This window comes from Enoplosus armatus, chromosome 5 (genome assembly GCF_043641665.1).
Source record: "Enoplosus armatus isolate fEnoArm2 chromosome 5, fEnoArm2.hap1, whole genome shotgun sequence".
Lineage (NCBI taxonomy): Eukaryota > Metazoa > Chordata > Actinopteri > Centrarchiformes > Enoplosidae > Enoplosus > Enoplosus armatus.
The window spans coordinates 17,119,135-17,136,071 of NC_092184.1; the positions used below are offsets into that span (position 1 = coordinate 17,119,135).

Consider the following 16,937-nt stretch of genomic DNA (forward strand, 5'->3'; position numbering starts at 1 on the left):
CAGACCAATGAGGTTTAAGGACTCTTTTAAAAGCTCACTGACTCAACTGAACCTCTCTGCTAAGCTTGAACTCTAGTAGTAAAAATCTATGCATCAAACAACAGCCTGTGAAGGTATGTTGGTATATTTACCTCTGATCATCAGGAGGCATTTTGTCTGCAGTGCAGGCTAAGATGAAGTGACGATGTAGTAATGCTTTGATGTCCAAGTCCAAAAAAACAGAGAAAATGTCCAAAGGACAACTACATGCTTCACTTATGTCTCACTTAAATGTCCTCTTTCAATCTCCTGTGCAATGACATTCTGCAGAGTCCAAGTCCTCTTCTGTCTTTCTTTTCTTCACGTCTAAACACACAAACATCTGTGAAAGTTTCATTCTTCCCTTCATCGTCTCCCTCCGTCTCCTTCAGTAAAGACACTTAAAAGACACTTTTCTAGACAACACTCGCAAAATGCCAAAAAAAACGCACACCACTCAGTGAGGAACAACGCACACCATCAGAAACATTAACACAAGAAAACTGGGTCTGAAGTGATCATATTCATTAGGTAAGTCCAGGAGGGAGGTGACAGCCATATTATGCACATAGAGACTGGTGGACTGAGCAGAAGACCAAAACAACAACACCAAAAAAGTGAGGAGTCCGAAAGGGAAAAGGACTGGAGCTTGTGCGGTGTTCTCAGCTAGAGGGAGGTTGGGGGGGATTGTCTCAGACCCTCCAAAGCAAAAGGTGGTTGGTACTGTCGTCCCGTCCGACTGTTTCACTGCTATTGGTGAGTCTGAAGTCCTCATAGCCATCGCCGCCGGAAATCACCAGGTGGTTGGTTTTTATAGGGATGTGGGCAGAGGCTCGGCGACGCGCAGAGTCATGCCTTTGGAGGTTCCCGTCAACTGTGCTGCCGCTCTGGGATTGGTTGCCTAGAAAACAGAGAGGAGGGATCAAAGGTCAAGGGACGGCACAAGTGCAAATAAAACTTTCAGTTCAGATCTTTTTTTTGCTGCAGAAGTAGACGAGAGTGCACGAAACAATAACTACCTGTGGGCTCTGTGGTTGTAGGAGGGAAGTTCATGTCAAACCCTTCCGGTAGTTCGATGGATGTCAGGAACCGAACGTGGCCCGTGTGTCCATGAGCCGAGCCCATCGGCGCCAGGGGAGACTTCAGTGTCCCAGCCCCAGTTCCTGAGCTCACCGCTGGGATCGCCAGCGTAAGGACCACCCCTGAAGAAGAACACTAGCTTAAAACGTGCTTTAATCCAATGAATGAGGATCAATGTAAAATTCCAAAATGCTACCATTTAAAAAAATTAATCTTTTTTTGTTTTTGAATCAATTTTAACAAGAAAGCCAATTTTCACCCAGATTTTTTCCAATCACTCAAAAGTTAGAAGCCCAGTAACAATGATAGAAAATGTGGGAGAAAGCACAAATAAGCTGTGAGTCCATCTAAAGAAGTAACAAGTACATTGATAAAAGGTGTACCTAGTGTTTGCACTGATAATATTATTGTCATTTGGATTTTTATTTTTTCAATATGATTTTCACCAGTTTTCAATATTCAATATAAAAAAAACAACAAGCAAAAATAAACACTCTATATTAAATATAGCAAATGCATTTTGTAACGCTATTTGCATGTGAATTTAGGTTTCCAGACCTTTGAATCACTGCCCACATTGGATTTAATAATGAAGAGAAACAAAACGGAAATTCAGTTTAATTATCAGGTTAATGTATTTTGGATATCTGTGTGTTTTTACCTGCACTGGTGCCGATCCACAGCAGATCCTTACAGGCCAGCAATGCCGTGATTCTCAGACAGGCGGCCTTGTGCTGTCTGATGATCGCATCTGCACCTGAATGGAGAGAAAGAAAAGAGAGAACGGAACGGAGGTCAGGGGAGTAACGGTGGTGAGGGAGGACAAGAAGGGTGGGAGGTCAGTGGAAAGAGGAGAGGGAGAGAATGAGTGAAGTGGGGATTCAAATAGAGAGGACAGGGAAAAGGAATAAGAAGTGAGTTATTTTAAAATGGGAATTAAAAGAAGGGAAATAAAGAAAAAAGCTGCATATGTCCTGAATAAAGTAATATAATATGTACACACATTTTTGTCACTCAGTATTCCCTATGTGTGTTTACCTGCAAGCATCTTATGCACAGCAGGCGCCACGTCCACCTCCGTCAGGCTCTCCAAGGTCTGAGCGTGGTACAGTTTGACCTGCGCGCTGCCCTGCAACGCCAGCCACACACCCTGACCGTACGCCACCATGCAAGTTACGCACCGACTGCTGTCTGTGCCCACCTGGAACCAGTGCTGAGATAAAGGGGAGAAGTGTTACACAAACGGTTTGGTTTCGACATTTGTTCGCCTGTACACTCATCCATCCATCCATCCATCCTACCTCTTGTACCAGTGTCGTTGTGTTGATGATGAGGACTCTGTTCTGTGAGCCACACCAAAGCTTTCCTCCCACAGGAACCATTTTGGTGACAGGGCTACTGGGCGAGCCCAGAACTAACGTCTGGGAAGACTGAGGGTCCCAGAAACTACCTGCAGATTGAGATGACAGGGGGGAAACAGAAACATAAATTATTTTGTTACTAGTGGTTTTCAAATTACATTTTCCTTTATATTTAACTTTACCATATCTGCACCATAAATGCTCCCTGGCTTGTCCTTGTATTTGACAAGGGTGGAAGACTTGAAATTAAATGTATATCTTTTTAAATAATGCATGTGGAAGCAGCCGGGATTATTTTTGAAACAGGCGATGATAATATCAGCACTCCCAATTGGGTGCAGGCTAGCATGGCTGTAAGTTAGCAACAAAATGTTGTAGAGAAGAAAGGCACTCTTGTGAGCCCTACAGCCCTACTTGGTTTTTCGAATCGCTTCACACTCCTCCAGCTTACCTGCTTCTCTCTGATAGACAATCACCTCTCCATTGGCCAAGGACACAAACACTTTGTTGTCCAAATACCTGTAGGGAGCAAAAAAAAAATTAAAAAGAAGAAGTAAAGCATACAAGGAATGAGATAACAATAATAATAATACAAGGATATATATTGTCTCTCTTCAGAATGAGACCCTGTGTCTCAATGAGATTACCTGTTTAAATAAAGTTTAAATAAAATTTTTTAATAAAATTGTTTACAAAATCCTGACAGAACACATTTGAACCCAGCCGCATCAAATGGCTTCCCATCCCTTTTTCCTCCCAACTTCCCCATCACTCTGCATCTTTAATTGTCTTACACAGCATGAATTCCAGTATTATTTTTGTTTGTAAAGTAAAAGTAGAGGCCAAGAAGGCAACTCACAGTACACAGAGGATGGAAGCCGAGTGTTGCATCTTCATGCTGTTTTTACGGTTACGGATGTTGTCCGAGGATTGGTACACATGGATGCTGACAGAAACAGAAGCATTATGAGAAATTAGGCCATAAAATCAGCACACCAACAAGCAAGGAAGCTACTTATGGTGTGTGTCTGACTGTGTGCACAACACACCATCCGTCCTCAGTTCCCAGCCACACTGAGCTCTGGTAGGCCTCCGGGTCGATGCTGAGCAGGTCCTCCAGGCTCGCCCTGGTGAACGAGCCCCGGGAGGAGCGGCGCATGGCCCGGCCGTCCATGGGGCTCTCTGTGTGGGCGCGTCCTCCTCCGCCGACCCCTAACATCCCCGGACCTCCGTAGGAGCTTGCCACCGGGAACTCCTGCTCCTCCTCGCTGCTGGTGGTCTCTGTGGCCATGTCCTTGGAGCCTGGACCCTCGTCATCTTGAAGGGAGGAGTGAGAGAGAGTATAAGTATGTAGAGTGTAGAAGTGTGTGTGTGACTGGAGTGTATCTGAGTGTTTTTACTCACTGCCATAGCTGGATGATATGGTGGAGTGACTGGCCTGACTCTGTAGAGTGGAGGAAGGGCTGGGTGAATCCTCATCATCAGTGTCATCGCTGTCAAAAGGGACAAGCTCCGCCCCTGGTCCTGGAAACAATCAATTGATCAGTCTACATATACATGAATATACAGAAAACTGCAGTACATACAGATAGAATACAAGTCGATGTATCAGTGCAGGACAGGATTATACTAAACCTTACTTGTATAACAGTTAACAGTTTACAACCCGGTTTGTTTTAAAGTAGGAAGTCTTGCTGCTGGTCATGTCATAAAACCTTGATGGACCAACCTGTAGGCTGCTCCGTCAGCTCCAGAGATGAATGAGAGATAGATATATGGAGCTGCTGCTGCTGCTGCTGCTGGGTGTGACCGGGTGCTCCGGAGATGGGGGCGATGGCTGGCTCTGATCCGCGCTCCCTAACAGGTGAGGAGAGATTGGTTAATGGTGCAGAATATAGATGAAGTCAGGAATAGAGTTGTCAGGTGCAACTTAAGTGAGTTTTTAATGTATAGAAACTGCTGTTTGAGCTGCACATGTATCAAAACTGTATTGTCTAAAATGAAACTTCTAGAAGTTTGAAAAACATGAACATAATCACCGATCGCCTGACATATATCCAGGTTCCCAGTCTACCAGCATTTTATAAGACTAAATGTGACAATGATTGGTTTCTAAATTTCTGTGAAACAATGTGTTGCACATGGGAGGGGAGAATGAGTTATAACTGCAGGTTTACTTCTGTATCTGTGTGTGTGTGTGTGTGTGTGTGTGTACTGACCTTCCCTTGAGTCCTGGTACCGCAGCAATACATATGATCCTCGCTGAGCAGACAGCGATACAGGCCTCCACTGTGGGCTCATCTTTGATGTTCAACAAACACACCTGGAGAGGAAACATCATCATCTTCATCATCAGGCGAACTGTTTATTGTCACCAATACTGGTTAGTATATTACGGCTACATTTGCAGTATTTTCTCACCTGACCCACGTATCCGTCACTGTTACACACCCACACCTCACAGCCACTGTCAGGACAGCTGTGGCTCGGGGAGGCGCACGAAAACTGGACACAAACGACAACACATGAGCGGAGATGACTTCTGTACGGCTGTTAAAACGGCTTGTCTGCAGGTATGAACTGACATTTAAAGTACATCATATATACACACAGAGATGATACAGTAGGTACTCTCTGCTGCTCTCACCTGCATTCCACTACGTGTCTTCATAATAGGAATGGCCTTCAGAAACTCTGGGTCCCACTGGTCCTTATTCATTGCTAAACACAATGACACATTGACAATTAGACCACTTAAATAAAGCAGCTCTAGGCCTGATGAATCCTTGTTAAAATTACCAGGAAATGTATTTTACGATGCTTAATGGAGCTGGGCTGAAACCACTGCATCCACATGCTGCTACAACTGTCTTTTTCTACTGTACTTAACAAGCTGCAGTCCAGTACATAATGTTTTGTCTCACTAGAAAGCCTTTTCACTGACCTAGCTTCTTCTTGGCTTCTTCAAAGGCCTGTTCAAAGTTGGAACGAATGTCAGGAGAGGTGAACTCGAAGACGAAGCTGCTCTCGGCGGAGGCCGTGGTGAACTCCAGCTTCGTGGGCAGGAAGGTCATGCTGAAGGCCAGAGACTGCTTCTCTGACAGCTCCCTGTGCACCGACGCCATCAGATCCTTTATTACCTCGTCGAGGGACTGGGAGAGATAGAAACGACAAGAAAAAGACCAGGATCATTAGATGTTTTGCCACACCAAAGACCAGAAGACAAAAAGTCCATAATAAATAAAGTAATTAAAGATTTTCTCATTGTGTTTAACTCACAGAGACAGATAAAATGGGAGAAGGAGGAAGGATTGAGACACAAAAAAAGTAGTGAAGATACAGTAAAACATGTGGCTGCTGTTTGAGTGTGTGTCGGTCCACAGTACCTGGTGTGGGAAGCTGAGGGTCTCAGACAGTTTGCTGATCTGACCCAGAGTGCTGAGGTCCTCGTCTAGTCGACTAATCATCTTCTGGATGCTCTCCTTGTTTGTTGCCTGAGTGGAGCCTGATGCAAAGATGTTCAATGAAAGAACTGAACGCCATCATAATAAAAACAAACATTTTAAGGAAAATAAAACGTACATATTTCATTTTAATATTGATGAATCAGACAACAGTGATAGATCATATCATTCATCAAAAAAGTAAATGCTACTCATATCACTTATTAGCAGCATGTGACCCAAAGATGGAGCCTTACTTTTCACCACCTCCACGTCCTCCAGGGGAAGCTTCCACAGGAACTTATATTTACTGGAAGTATCGATCACACTCGCAGCAGAGTATCTGAGAGAGAGACAGCAGCAGAGGAAGAGAAAGGTGTGATGGAGAAAAAGAGGGAAACATTGTTGAAAACATTGTCTGTGTGTCTGTTGTTCAACACCAGGGGGCAGTGTGGTTTGTAAACTCTGTTATGACAGCCTATGTGTGTGTCTTTCCTTTTCAGTGTTTCTGTGTGTGTTTATCGCGTACAGGCTCATGGAGCTGCGTCTTAATGAGCCAGACTTCCTCTTGAGGGTGGTGCAGATGATCAGATCACTGAAGAGGAAGAGAGAACGGTCTTTCTTCCCACCCACTGTCTTCTACAGAGAGAGGAAGGAGAGAGGAAGAGCTCAGTAAGTCTTAACTTGGGTTATGGGTCATCTATATAACAATCAAAGTTATAATACATATCATATTATATTATATTATAACACTGTTTGCTTTGGTCAGTTCTATTACTTTGATTTATTTTTCAAGACATGACACCAATTGAGAAATCTTACTCTGTTACAAACATTTGTCAATTCAGAAAATACTTCTTACCGCCTCCATGACCATTTCCTGTCTCAGGAACTTCCTCTGGGGGTTCAGAATCTAACACAAACACATACAGAGAGTGCTGATCATCATTTCATACCATAAAAATGACTGAAAAACTGTTGCCATCTCACTCTTTTAGGATGGGATCAAATAGCTGCACAAAAGCCATATGGCACTGGGAAACATAGCAAAAACTTGTTGTAGCTGCTAAATACTTTTAAAATGTAAGATGGACAATAATCAAAAAAAAGCAGCCCCGAAGTTAAGAGTTAAAAAAGGCAAACATCAGCTGTAAACAGAGGTTTACAGTAAGAGTAATAAATATCTCACATGTTCAACTCCCTCTATGTGCGCCTCGATCTCCTGGATGACCCTGGCCTCCCTCTCTGCCTCCTCAGCGGAGCGACGGCCCTTATTGATCTTCTCGGCCAATCGCTTGATGTCCCTCTGGGCGTCCAGTAAGTACGGGTGGTCCGGGTGATCCTCTGGGGTGTGCTTGAGCAGGTCCTAACACAAACAGCACAAACACAAATACATATTCATCTCCCTCGACACAAGCTTCTTGTCCCTAAACACAGGATGAGGCTACTTACAGTATACAGAAAGCAGGCAAGGGTTATATTCGGAGATAATTCACCTTAACCAGCAGCTCATATCGAGGAATCCTCTGGACTGGTTTAATCATCAGATCACCCAGAGCCTGTTTCTCCTTGTTCTCACGCATGTTTTGCTGTTGGAGTGAAGGAGGACGGAGACAGAGCATGGACATAAGAGAGGATGAGAAAATAACTCAAGAAAGCCCAAAGTAACAGCATGATTGACTCTAAATTCAGGTCAGTGTTGCATTTCACATCTCCGCCACAAGATGGAGACATTGTTCCACTGTAAACCCCCATCTGGCATGAAGTGCTCTGTGGTGGAAAACTGAGAACAGGACGAGGACATGACAGGTTTTTGTGGTGGCTGATTACATTTTAGCATCCGAGCTCTTGTCTGTGAAGCCAACTTGTGCTGTTTTTCCCATACATATATTTCTGGTGGCACACCACAGTATCAAAGTGTACAACAGTGGTCTACCAAATTTAACTGGACACATCGCTAAAATATCCCCGGGTTTTTAAGTCAAATGATCTGCTTAAAGTGGTTTAAAGAGAGGGTTTGGAGAACATTTCACAGACAATAATTTGTCATTTCTTACAGCTCCAGAAAAAGGAGTGGCCCAGAGAGATGAAAAACTATATTTACTGAGATACAAAATCTATTTTCACTGGTTATATCTTTTTTTTTTTAAACAAGCCTTCAGAACTAAACACACACATTTATTCAAAAGACTGATCCTGAAGTCCTGTAACTGTAGGGCAGGAACAATCAAGTGTCTCTCTTTCAAAGACAAGAACTCATGGGAATACCAGCATGGATAAACAGGAGGAACAAGGCAGGATGCACGCACGCACACGCACACGCACACACACACACACACACACACACACACATATTAACATATATACAAACCTTACAGTGACAAGAACAGACAACAAAGTACTTTTCAGCATTTCCCAGTCAAAACGTTGGTACAAAGTAGTCAAACTCCTCTTGGTGTAAATTCATCACTACAGTTTTCTATACTGGTTTCTAGTTTTCCAAACAAGCACAAAAGAGCGGCCGCTTGGGAAACACAGGGCTCGGTCCGACACTCACCTCCAGAAACTTGTGAAACGCTGGCTTGGCCTCCTTGGCAATCCTAACAGCGTCTTTGGCGTTGAGAAAGTTGTCAATGTACGCTGAATACATGTTAGCCAGAGTCTCTTTGGAGAACTGGAGAAAAGACGAAGAAGAAGAAGAGGATTTTTACTATGAGCACACGTTTACGTGACAATAGCTTGTGTAAAATTAATCTGATGGAATACATTTTTGTCTGAAGAAAAATTAAGCAATCCAAATTGGTGACCTGTTTGTAAAATAAAGGTTATTATTCAGGTAATAGCTTTCTTTAAGTTTTAGAAACATCTTACGTTCAGCAGGATATCTGAGGTGCTGGTAAGATCATTATGTAGCTATTAGAGCTGAAACAATCAGTTGATTAACTGATAAATTGATTGACGGATAATAAATTGTCAACAATTTTGATAATTTACGACTCGTTTCAGTTGTTTATCAAGTAAATTGCTGGTTCCAGCTTCTTAAATGTGAGCTGCTTTTCTCTGCTTGATATCATTTTAAATTCAATATCTTTGGGTTTTGGACTGTTGATCAAACAAAATAAGTGTTTTGTGATTGAATAATTCTTATACTATTTTTTGGACTTTTCATGGACTAAACAATGAATTAATTAATCAAAAAAGTACACTGTAGGTAGATCAAACTTCACAACACGCTTATTTGCTTTCCAGGATGAATATTTTCCAGGTAGATTGTTGCATTTGGTTAAAAAATCTAGAAAAACAACAACTGGATTCTGCTAATAATAACAACAGCTAGCATTTAGCACATGTTGCATTTGTTAATGTGTAATTAAATCATAATAACAGCAAAAGAGAGTACATCTTGGTGGGAGTGGTTTTCAGTTTGTTTTGTCTCACATTAGAAAACAATAAGAGTATTTCTGAGTATTTCACACACACACACACACACACACGATTCACCTTGACCTGCTTTCTTTCCACAAATAGAGGGAGAGGTACAGAGAGACTGAGACACAAACATAGAGACATTCGGCACAATGTGGCGTCTTATTTAACGTAAGAGAGCAACCTGCTTTCTACCCTTTCATGAAATAACCTGGCCCTCTTTCTCTTTTATAATCCAACTCCGCTCTCCATTTCCCCTCTTCTCAGGCTTTGAGGAAGAGTAAGAGGACAGAGAAATAACATCTCAGGAGAATGTGAAGATTGGTCAAAGCAGAGGACAGAAACGGCAGAGAGAACAGGAATGTATGATGTTTTTATCTACAGTTTTATGGTTTTATTTTCTAAGTATTTATTTCCTATGTTCTGTAATCAGTGTTGGTCGATTAGCATGATAGCACTGTAAGTTCCAGGATTTTATGGATGAATAAAGTGAACCTTCAACATTCAATGCCTTCCTCCATTGTGATAAATGTTGCTGGACTGAAAACCCCCCCACCACAGACGACAATGGAAATGAGTCCAGTACTTAATCATAGTGTAATTTCCCCCCGGGGATCAATAAAGTATTTCTGATTCTGACTCTGATCATTTTATTCCTGACAAAGTCAAATATATTAGATAGCTGTCAATAACCCAAATCAGATCCCAATTATGCAAATTATCTAAATGATAAACTATTTGTATTAACTGGAACAATGCTCAGCAAAAATGAATCACACATATATGTTTAGGAGGGAGGGAATCTGCCATAATAGTGCACAGAGAGAGAAGAAAGAGACAGAATTGTTAATAATCACACAAAAAAGTACAGATTCATTATTGTACTGATATCTTCTACACATGTACAGCTGCTTGTGAGATAAAGCTGTGATCAAAGGAAGCACACAAACCACACAGTAACGACGAAGAGCAAATCCTCTAAAATCATCACCTGAACGTAAAACCTATGCCCCGTGTGAGGCTCGAACTCACGACCTTCAGATTATGAGACTGACGCGCTGCCTACTGCGCCAACGAGGCCTGAGCATAGACCTGCTGCTGCGGCTTTAAGAGCTGCAGCGAGAACGAGGGGGGGGGGGGGGGGGGAGGGGTAGTGGGGGAGGGAAGCTCAGAGCAGTGAGGAGGATCTGCAACAGCTCCAACTGAACAGAAACTACTCTCACTTTTCTGATTGCAGCTATTTGCAATTATATTAGTTTCTATATTCTAACATTATCTTTATATCAACATATAACACTGAACAGTTTATATATAATGAATTCATCTCAGGAGGTATAAAGTGTTCAAAAGAAAATAGGTAATTATATTTTTTGGTGCAGCAACTTTCCCTCAACCTGCTTATAATTCAGTTAGTGGTTTCCGGCATTTCCCACATTGTCCCTGTGTGTCTCCAGTGAGAGTTTGTGTTTCATTCAAGCTGTGAGGTGCTGAGAGTGATAACAATAGCATTAACATAGCAACAGAGTGAGGGGTTTTTTCTCCCCTACTCAATGAAAAACAAAGCCTGTAGTCACAATGTGCTCTGGTCTATGAGGAAACTGGAAGCTTCTACTATGAAGTTCTGACTCAGAGTCTGTAAAACGGTTCGCCTGGACAAGAGGAAGACTGAAACCTGACATTTAGCCTAACACGGATGTTTTAGAGCGCTGTTTTTCAAAGTCTAGGTTGAGAGCCGCCCTTGGGTCATGGGAAATTTTAAACGAGTCGTCAAGAGGTCACCGGGAAAACAAAATATTAAACTAGTGCTGCCAACTATAGACCGTGTCTTTATAAAGCAGCTTCCCTTCAGTCCGCCCTGCTGTAAAGACTGTTTATTCATTCAAGCTCCGGCCTACAGTTAAATACGTTTTATATGTCATTTCTGCACAAGTTGCTTTACTGCTGAATCATAAAAGTTAAAGACAAATTCATGAAAAAGTTTTGGACTTCAAAATAAGTATAGGAAAACCTGTATGCACTTCTTTGTTTTGTGTTTACCTGAACAGAAAAGAGCATTTAGAAGAAAAAAAAAGGTATCCTGAAACTATTTGAAAACCAGAGCTGAACAACTGCCTTCTATTAAACCTTCACAATGTCCTTATCTTATCTTGCAGATATTAGAAACAAATACACCATGAAACAATAAAATAAACCAGTTAAACTGCATCTTTTGAACAGTGTTTTTATGGTTTGCTGCTGTGTGAAGAACGAGGTGTGCTTTTAGGTGGATATCTGTTCATTAGTCACTGTTGATTCTAGCTTGAGGAAGTGCTTCTATAATTCATACTGTCGCATTATAACACACATTTTAGGATTTCCCAAGTGTCTCTCACACACCACGGGCTCGTTGTTTTCAAGACAGATGCTATTCAGAGAGGTAAAAGGATTACTGCTACGACACACATACAGAGGCTAACAATGCTAACATATATGCATTCTTGCAGCACAAAGACGAGACCGCTATGAAAACTCTTAAACAACCTGGTTACAGTTGGCTTTCCTGTTTACGTCATGTAAGTGAGAAAGCTGGTTTCAGTGATTGGGGTAGGGGATTAGAGAAACCTGTCATCTCTACTCACTGATTGGATGAGGATGTGTCCAACTGTCTGCCTATCGTGCCATTGGCTGACGCAGCCGGCAACTTGCTCCAGGAAGTGCTCGTGGTGCTCCAGGATCTCCGGGATCTGGTAGAACATCTCATCCACCAGCAGAGGGTCCACGATGGAGCCGCTGTCCGGCTGTTTGAGAGGACGCATGTAGCCCTGAGGGGGGGACGAGACGACCAGTTCATTACAAACGAGCATTTCAAATATTTTAAATGTGCACAAGATTAGATACAAACGACATCCAGCAGTGATGGAGGAATTTGTTTGACACATTTTCTAGCATTGAGGTTTCCATTAAATTCAGAATTAAATTCTAATAATCATTTATGCTGATTTGTGCTTGTTACGTGACCAAAGACAATATCAGTTAATTTCATATGTGTCATTCTAGCTGATGTCTGTCCAACCTAAACAATGAATTAATTAATTAAAATCCAACCCTTTGTGTGTGTTATGTGTACAGAAAAGTGACGACTGTGGTGACTGCAGCTGTGCCATGTATCTGGATCTGGACAGTGTCGATGTGACAAAAAATACTGTGAGATAATATCAATGTGTTTTAGCTGTGCCGTTTGTGCAGTGGCAGCTGAATCAGGCTGTGAGCCGTGTTGTAAATCAATCAGCAGAACTGATTTATGTTAATGTTGGCCTTTTATATGAACTGTGAATCAATGTGATGACGTACATTTGTACATAAATTAGTTAATTTTGTTGTTGTTTGTTAGCAAGAGAAATCAGATACAAACAAATAGCATATCGCTCCTTTTAAATGAGCTGAAATGATTATTATTAGTGTTAAAATTGGATTTTATTTGCTCCAGGTTTGGTGACACTTCTGTAGGACTGAATGTGGATTTCCCAACTCGGCTGCTCATAATTACAGTCTGAGTGATACGACCTGAATGCGGCATCTGCCATGTTGCCGCAAATGCCACAGTAACAAACAGATTAAGCTGCATTCGAGTATGAATATAATTTCATGCCCTTTTATCCTTCTTTTCTTCTCCTCCTAATAATTCTACTTCCATTTCTTTCTTTCTTTTTTAAATTTGGATCTCAAGGTAACCTCATACACACAGCTTTTGTAGATTTAGCGCCAGTATCCTAACAAGCCTGTCTCGGACACACACACATACACACGCAGCAATCCATTAAAGCTGAGAGAGATTTGGAGATTCAATTTACGGTCTAAAATGGACTCAGACAGAAGTGACCCAGAGGCTGCACAAGCTGTAAAGTCCAGTCAGCTGTGCGAGGCTAACTGCCTCACTTTTTGACACATTTGATGACTAATCCAATCTGCTGGTTAAAAAAAAAATCGTACTGAAGAAAGTTGGGACAAAGAGTGATTTGAGATATCTTTCAAGCAGCAGTGATTCAGCTGGTACTTCCTTCAGCTAATTCTTATTGAAACTATGTTACATAAGAGCCTGGAATTGCTGACTTTGTGTCACAGGGAGGCATCAGAATCAGAATCAGAAATACTTTATTCAAGGTTGTAATGAAGCATTTCTACTTTTTATTCATGTGGATCCACAGATAGTTTCATAAAGAGAGGGACGTTTTTGACTAAAGAGGATTTTAATCAAGTAAGTAAAGTAAAGATCTTTTATCATCAAGTGCTCATGAAATTATCTTCTCAAATATCACTGTGAGAATAAAGACGTTTTATTGTCCAGAAATTATGAAAGACTTGTAGGTCATTCACCAAAATAAAAGAAGATAAAAATGAGTCATCGACTGAGAATTTTTAGTGAACCAAGACTCTAAAGACAAATTAGTCAGCTAATGAATGAACTGTGAGAGGGTAGCTGTAGATAAAGTGTTTTCTCCTTTAAAATAATGTACTCTAAGAGCATTTTTTGATTCGTAAAGTTTCTCTTTGGGTGTCGTAACTCATCTTGAAATCAACGCTACAGGTAAGGTTGGAAGTCAGCTGTGTGTTGTGTTCTTTACTGTATCAACTTGCATGAATTGTGCACTGACAGTTATTGCTGCCCAAGGTCAGTAGGCTCAGCTTGACACGCAATGACTGATGTGAAGTGTCATTTTCAGTTTATGACAACTAAGTTGAAACTTTTTTCCTATTCTATGTATAAAAGCCTACATCTATTGATATGAGTGTTTTAATGTGCCATTAGCAAAAAGTCAGTCCAATCTGGGAACAGTGATTATGTCACACATTCATTGAGGACTAATATTTGCTCTTCTTTTAGTCCTTTTTTGGTCTCCACCAACTCCTGAGAAAAACATCTGGCTCTTTAGCAGCACTGCTGTGTTCACCAGCTGATCGCTAACTGTGTCTGTGTGAGCAGATAGAGTTCGGTCGGCTTTTAAAGCTTTTCGCCAAGAGCAGCTGTCTGCCTTGTCCAGAAACACCATGATGAGAGTAGACAGTGAACCAAAAAGGTAAAGTTGCAGGTTGGAAAACCAAAACAATGAGCTAAAAGATGCTAAAATGCTCTGTATGGCTGAGGGGGACTGCAGAGTCGGTGATGATTACAGTATGTGTGGGTTCGTCACAATGTGCGACATCTTTCACATACATGTAGCCATTTGATCTATTGTTATTATAAAAACATCGATTCGTACAGTTCTCATGAATTCTTTAAGTAGGTATCTGGTCCTACCTCAGCTGACTAACCTGTGTAACAGAAACTGAAATATATGTATTCACAACAAAGTCCAAAACAAAAGAAACCACAAAGAGTCAGATTTCAACTTTGGACAGCGCTGCTGTAGAGCTGTCTCAGCTGAACCACATCTGACACCCTCCTTCGGGGATCTGCACTGCAGTCACCGTGGTAACACTTACTTTTCCTGTGTCGCCATGGGAACACAGCCCAGTATTATTCACTTTGTGGCCACACACACACACACACATTTCATAAAAATGCACACACACGGATGTATGCAAGCACACACACTGCGAATGGTGACAGGTTATACAACTGGGTGACACAGGTAGGGAAGGTGAGGAGTGTATGTGTGTGTGTCTAACAGAGAGAGAGACAGAGAGAGAGAGAGAGAGACAGACAGAGAGAGAGACAGAGAGAGACAGAGAGAGAGAGGGAGAGAGAGGGAGAGAGAGACAGAGAGAGACAGAGAGAGAGAGGGAGAGAGGGGGGGGTGCAGCTAAGATTTGGGTTAAAGGTTAGTTAGCTGTTGAGATAAGGTGTAAGATATAGCAGAGAGAGAGAGAGAGAGAGTGTGTGTGTGGGGGGGGGCAGATAATGCTGATGACAGTGAGACGTGATGGGGTTAGCAGATTAGCTGACAGGATGAATGACAATAAGTGGATTACATAACACCTTTGTTACCTACATTTGTTATTCACGTCCTCAGCAATCTGTGAATCCACAGTGGTGTGTTTGTGTCTGTGTGTGTGTGCGCACGCGCATGTGTGTGTGATGGTAATGAACGTTATCACTTATTAGACCAGATGTGTAAGAATATCTGTGAACTGTGTGTGTGTGCTTACCTGTATGAGACTGCGTAGTGACTCCACATATGACTGCTCTGTGTCCAAGAGGGTCATCATCACATGTTTCCTCATGTCCTGCGAAGACAGAAGAAGAAGGTCAACCATCACTGCATGTAGATTCATCTCTCTCTCACACACACTCGTATATTTCATACTGTGATTAGTTATATATATATATATATATATATATATTATCTATAGAAATGATCTATTATCGACAACAACATTCTACTAAAGATACAAAATGTGGAGACACAGACACAGCAGCCAAAAACACACAAACACACACATTTAAATTTGGGCTATTGTCTTTTCTGCAGAAGACCTATTTCCTGTTGGCATGTAACGCTCTAGGCAGAAACAGTGCGAGTCTCAAACGTAATTAAAAAATGTTAATGAGTCTTAATATGAAGCCACAGTTTGGAATAAATTAAATTAGAATGACCCTTTTTGTGATGCGCTGTGACCTTGAAAAGCCTTGTAAGGCCTTAAAGCTTTAATTAAGTTCAGTCCAGTTTAAGAACAAAGCTTTAACAATGCTTTTTTCTGTCTTTTTTTTAAATGCACACTATTGTGGTGTCCTGGTGGTCTAGTGAATAAGATGCATTTCACATAACTGCAACATCCCTGGTTTGATTCCCATCAGGAGCCTTTGATACAAATCACACTCCTCTCTCTTTCTCCATGTGTGCTGTCTTTACCTTCACTGTGAAAAGGCAACAATGACAAAACAAACAAAAAAAAAAGATATTGTCTGCCGTTTGGATCTTGCTTTAACCAACTTTCTCGATGTAAAAATGTGGAAACGCTTCATGTTCACAAGACACAAGGACAGAAATTAGTTTCATTTCAAGACTCTGCTAGTTTGCAGCTACACACAAAACTCCTATATGTTGTATTTCATTTATGTCTGGCATAAATCCATGAAAATAAGGGACCAGAATCACATCATTTCTGGTGCCTTTGTGTCAAACTAAGGGGGGGCGGCATTATTATGATAATTAAATAATGTGTGACTCTGTTGTGCCGTTTTACGCTGCATGACAGAATATTGGAAAATAACTTCAAGATAGAGGATAGATGCATCAAAAACCTTGAGGCAGATTCAAACTAACAAGTCACAGAGACACAAACAAGTCATGAACACTTTAACTCTGCTGTTCTGAATGTTGCAAACTGGACAAACATACAACTCAAAACTGCAACTGTTTCTGGTGTCAATATTGTGACTGTGGAGTGAAATGTTTTAACATTATGACAGTAGAATAGAGTGTGAGCAAGCAAACTTTTTTTATATGTTGGAAACAGTTTTATAATCTGTTATTGGTCTAATTTTTCTAATCTTCATAGTCCTACAGAAGCAAAAGAAACAGTGAGAAGTTACTGACTCTTTGCTTCCTACAGCTTTAATGTTTGATTGAAATATTAAATCTTAAATGTCAGTGTGCTCTATTATAAATGTTATTATGCAGGAGGCAAA

At 41.3% G+C, this 16,937-nt stretch overlaps 1 protein-coding gene and 1 non-coding gene across 2 annotated transcripts in view; both read right to left on the minus strand.

Annotated features, from left to right (window-relative positions):
- Positions 1–291: 291 nt before the first annotated feature.
- LOC139285333 (rho guanine nucleotide exchange factor 17-like) overlaps positions 292–16,937 on the minus strand; it is a 57,275-nt gene continuing 40,629 nt past the window's right edge. Inside the window, exons 2-24 of the mRNA XM_070905884.1 lie at positions 15,455–15,532; positions 11,947–12,129; positions 8,460–8,576; positions 7,399–7,491; positions 7,092–7,268; positions 6,765–6,815; positions 6,432–6,541; positions 6,160–6,245; positions 5,846–5,964; positions 5,404–5,611; positions 5,107–5,180; positions 4,881–4,964; positions 4,679–4,782; positions 4,189–4,316; positions 3,864–3,983; positions 3,509–3,776; positions 3,319–3,405; positions 2,911–2,978; positions 2,400–2,548; positions 2,137–2,311; positions 1,760–1,855; positions 1,038–1,220; positions 292–919 (exon numbers count right to left, since the gene is read on the minus strand). Coding sequence (XP_070761985.1) covers positions 711–919; positions 1,038–1,220; positions 1,760–1,855; positions 2,137–2,311; positions 2,400–2,548; positions 2,911–2,978; positions 3,319–3,405; positions 3,509–3,776; positions 3,864–3,983; positions 4,189–4,316; positions 4,679–4,782; positions 4,881–4,964; positions 5,107–5,180; positions 5,404–5,611; positions 5,846–5,964; positions 6,160–6,245; positions 6,432–6,541; positions 6,765–6,815; positions 7,092–7,268; positions 7,399–7,491; positions 8,460–8,576; positions 11,947–12,129; positions 15,455–15,532 — 2,967 coding nt within the window. The 3' untranslated portion in view covers positions 292–710. The remainder of the gene's footprint in view (positions 920–1,037; positions 1,221–1,759; positions 1,856–2,136; positions 2,312–2,399; positions 2,549–2,910; positions 2,979–3,318; positions 3,406–3,508; positions 3,777–3,863; positions 3,984–4,188; positions 4,317–4,678; positions 4,783–4,880; positions 4,965–5,106; positions 5,181–5,403; positions 5,612–5,845; positions 5,965–6,159; positions 6,246–6,431; positions 6,542–6,764; positions 6,816–7,091; positions 7,269–7,398; positions 7,492–8,459; positions 8,577–11,946; positions 12,130–15,454; positions 15,533–16,937) is intronic.
- Positions 10,336–10,408, minus strand: trnam-cau (transfer RNA methionine (anticodon CAU)). The gene has a single exon. It is a non-coding gene; the product is annotated as a tRNA-Met (tRNA).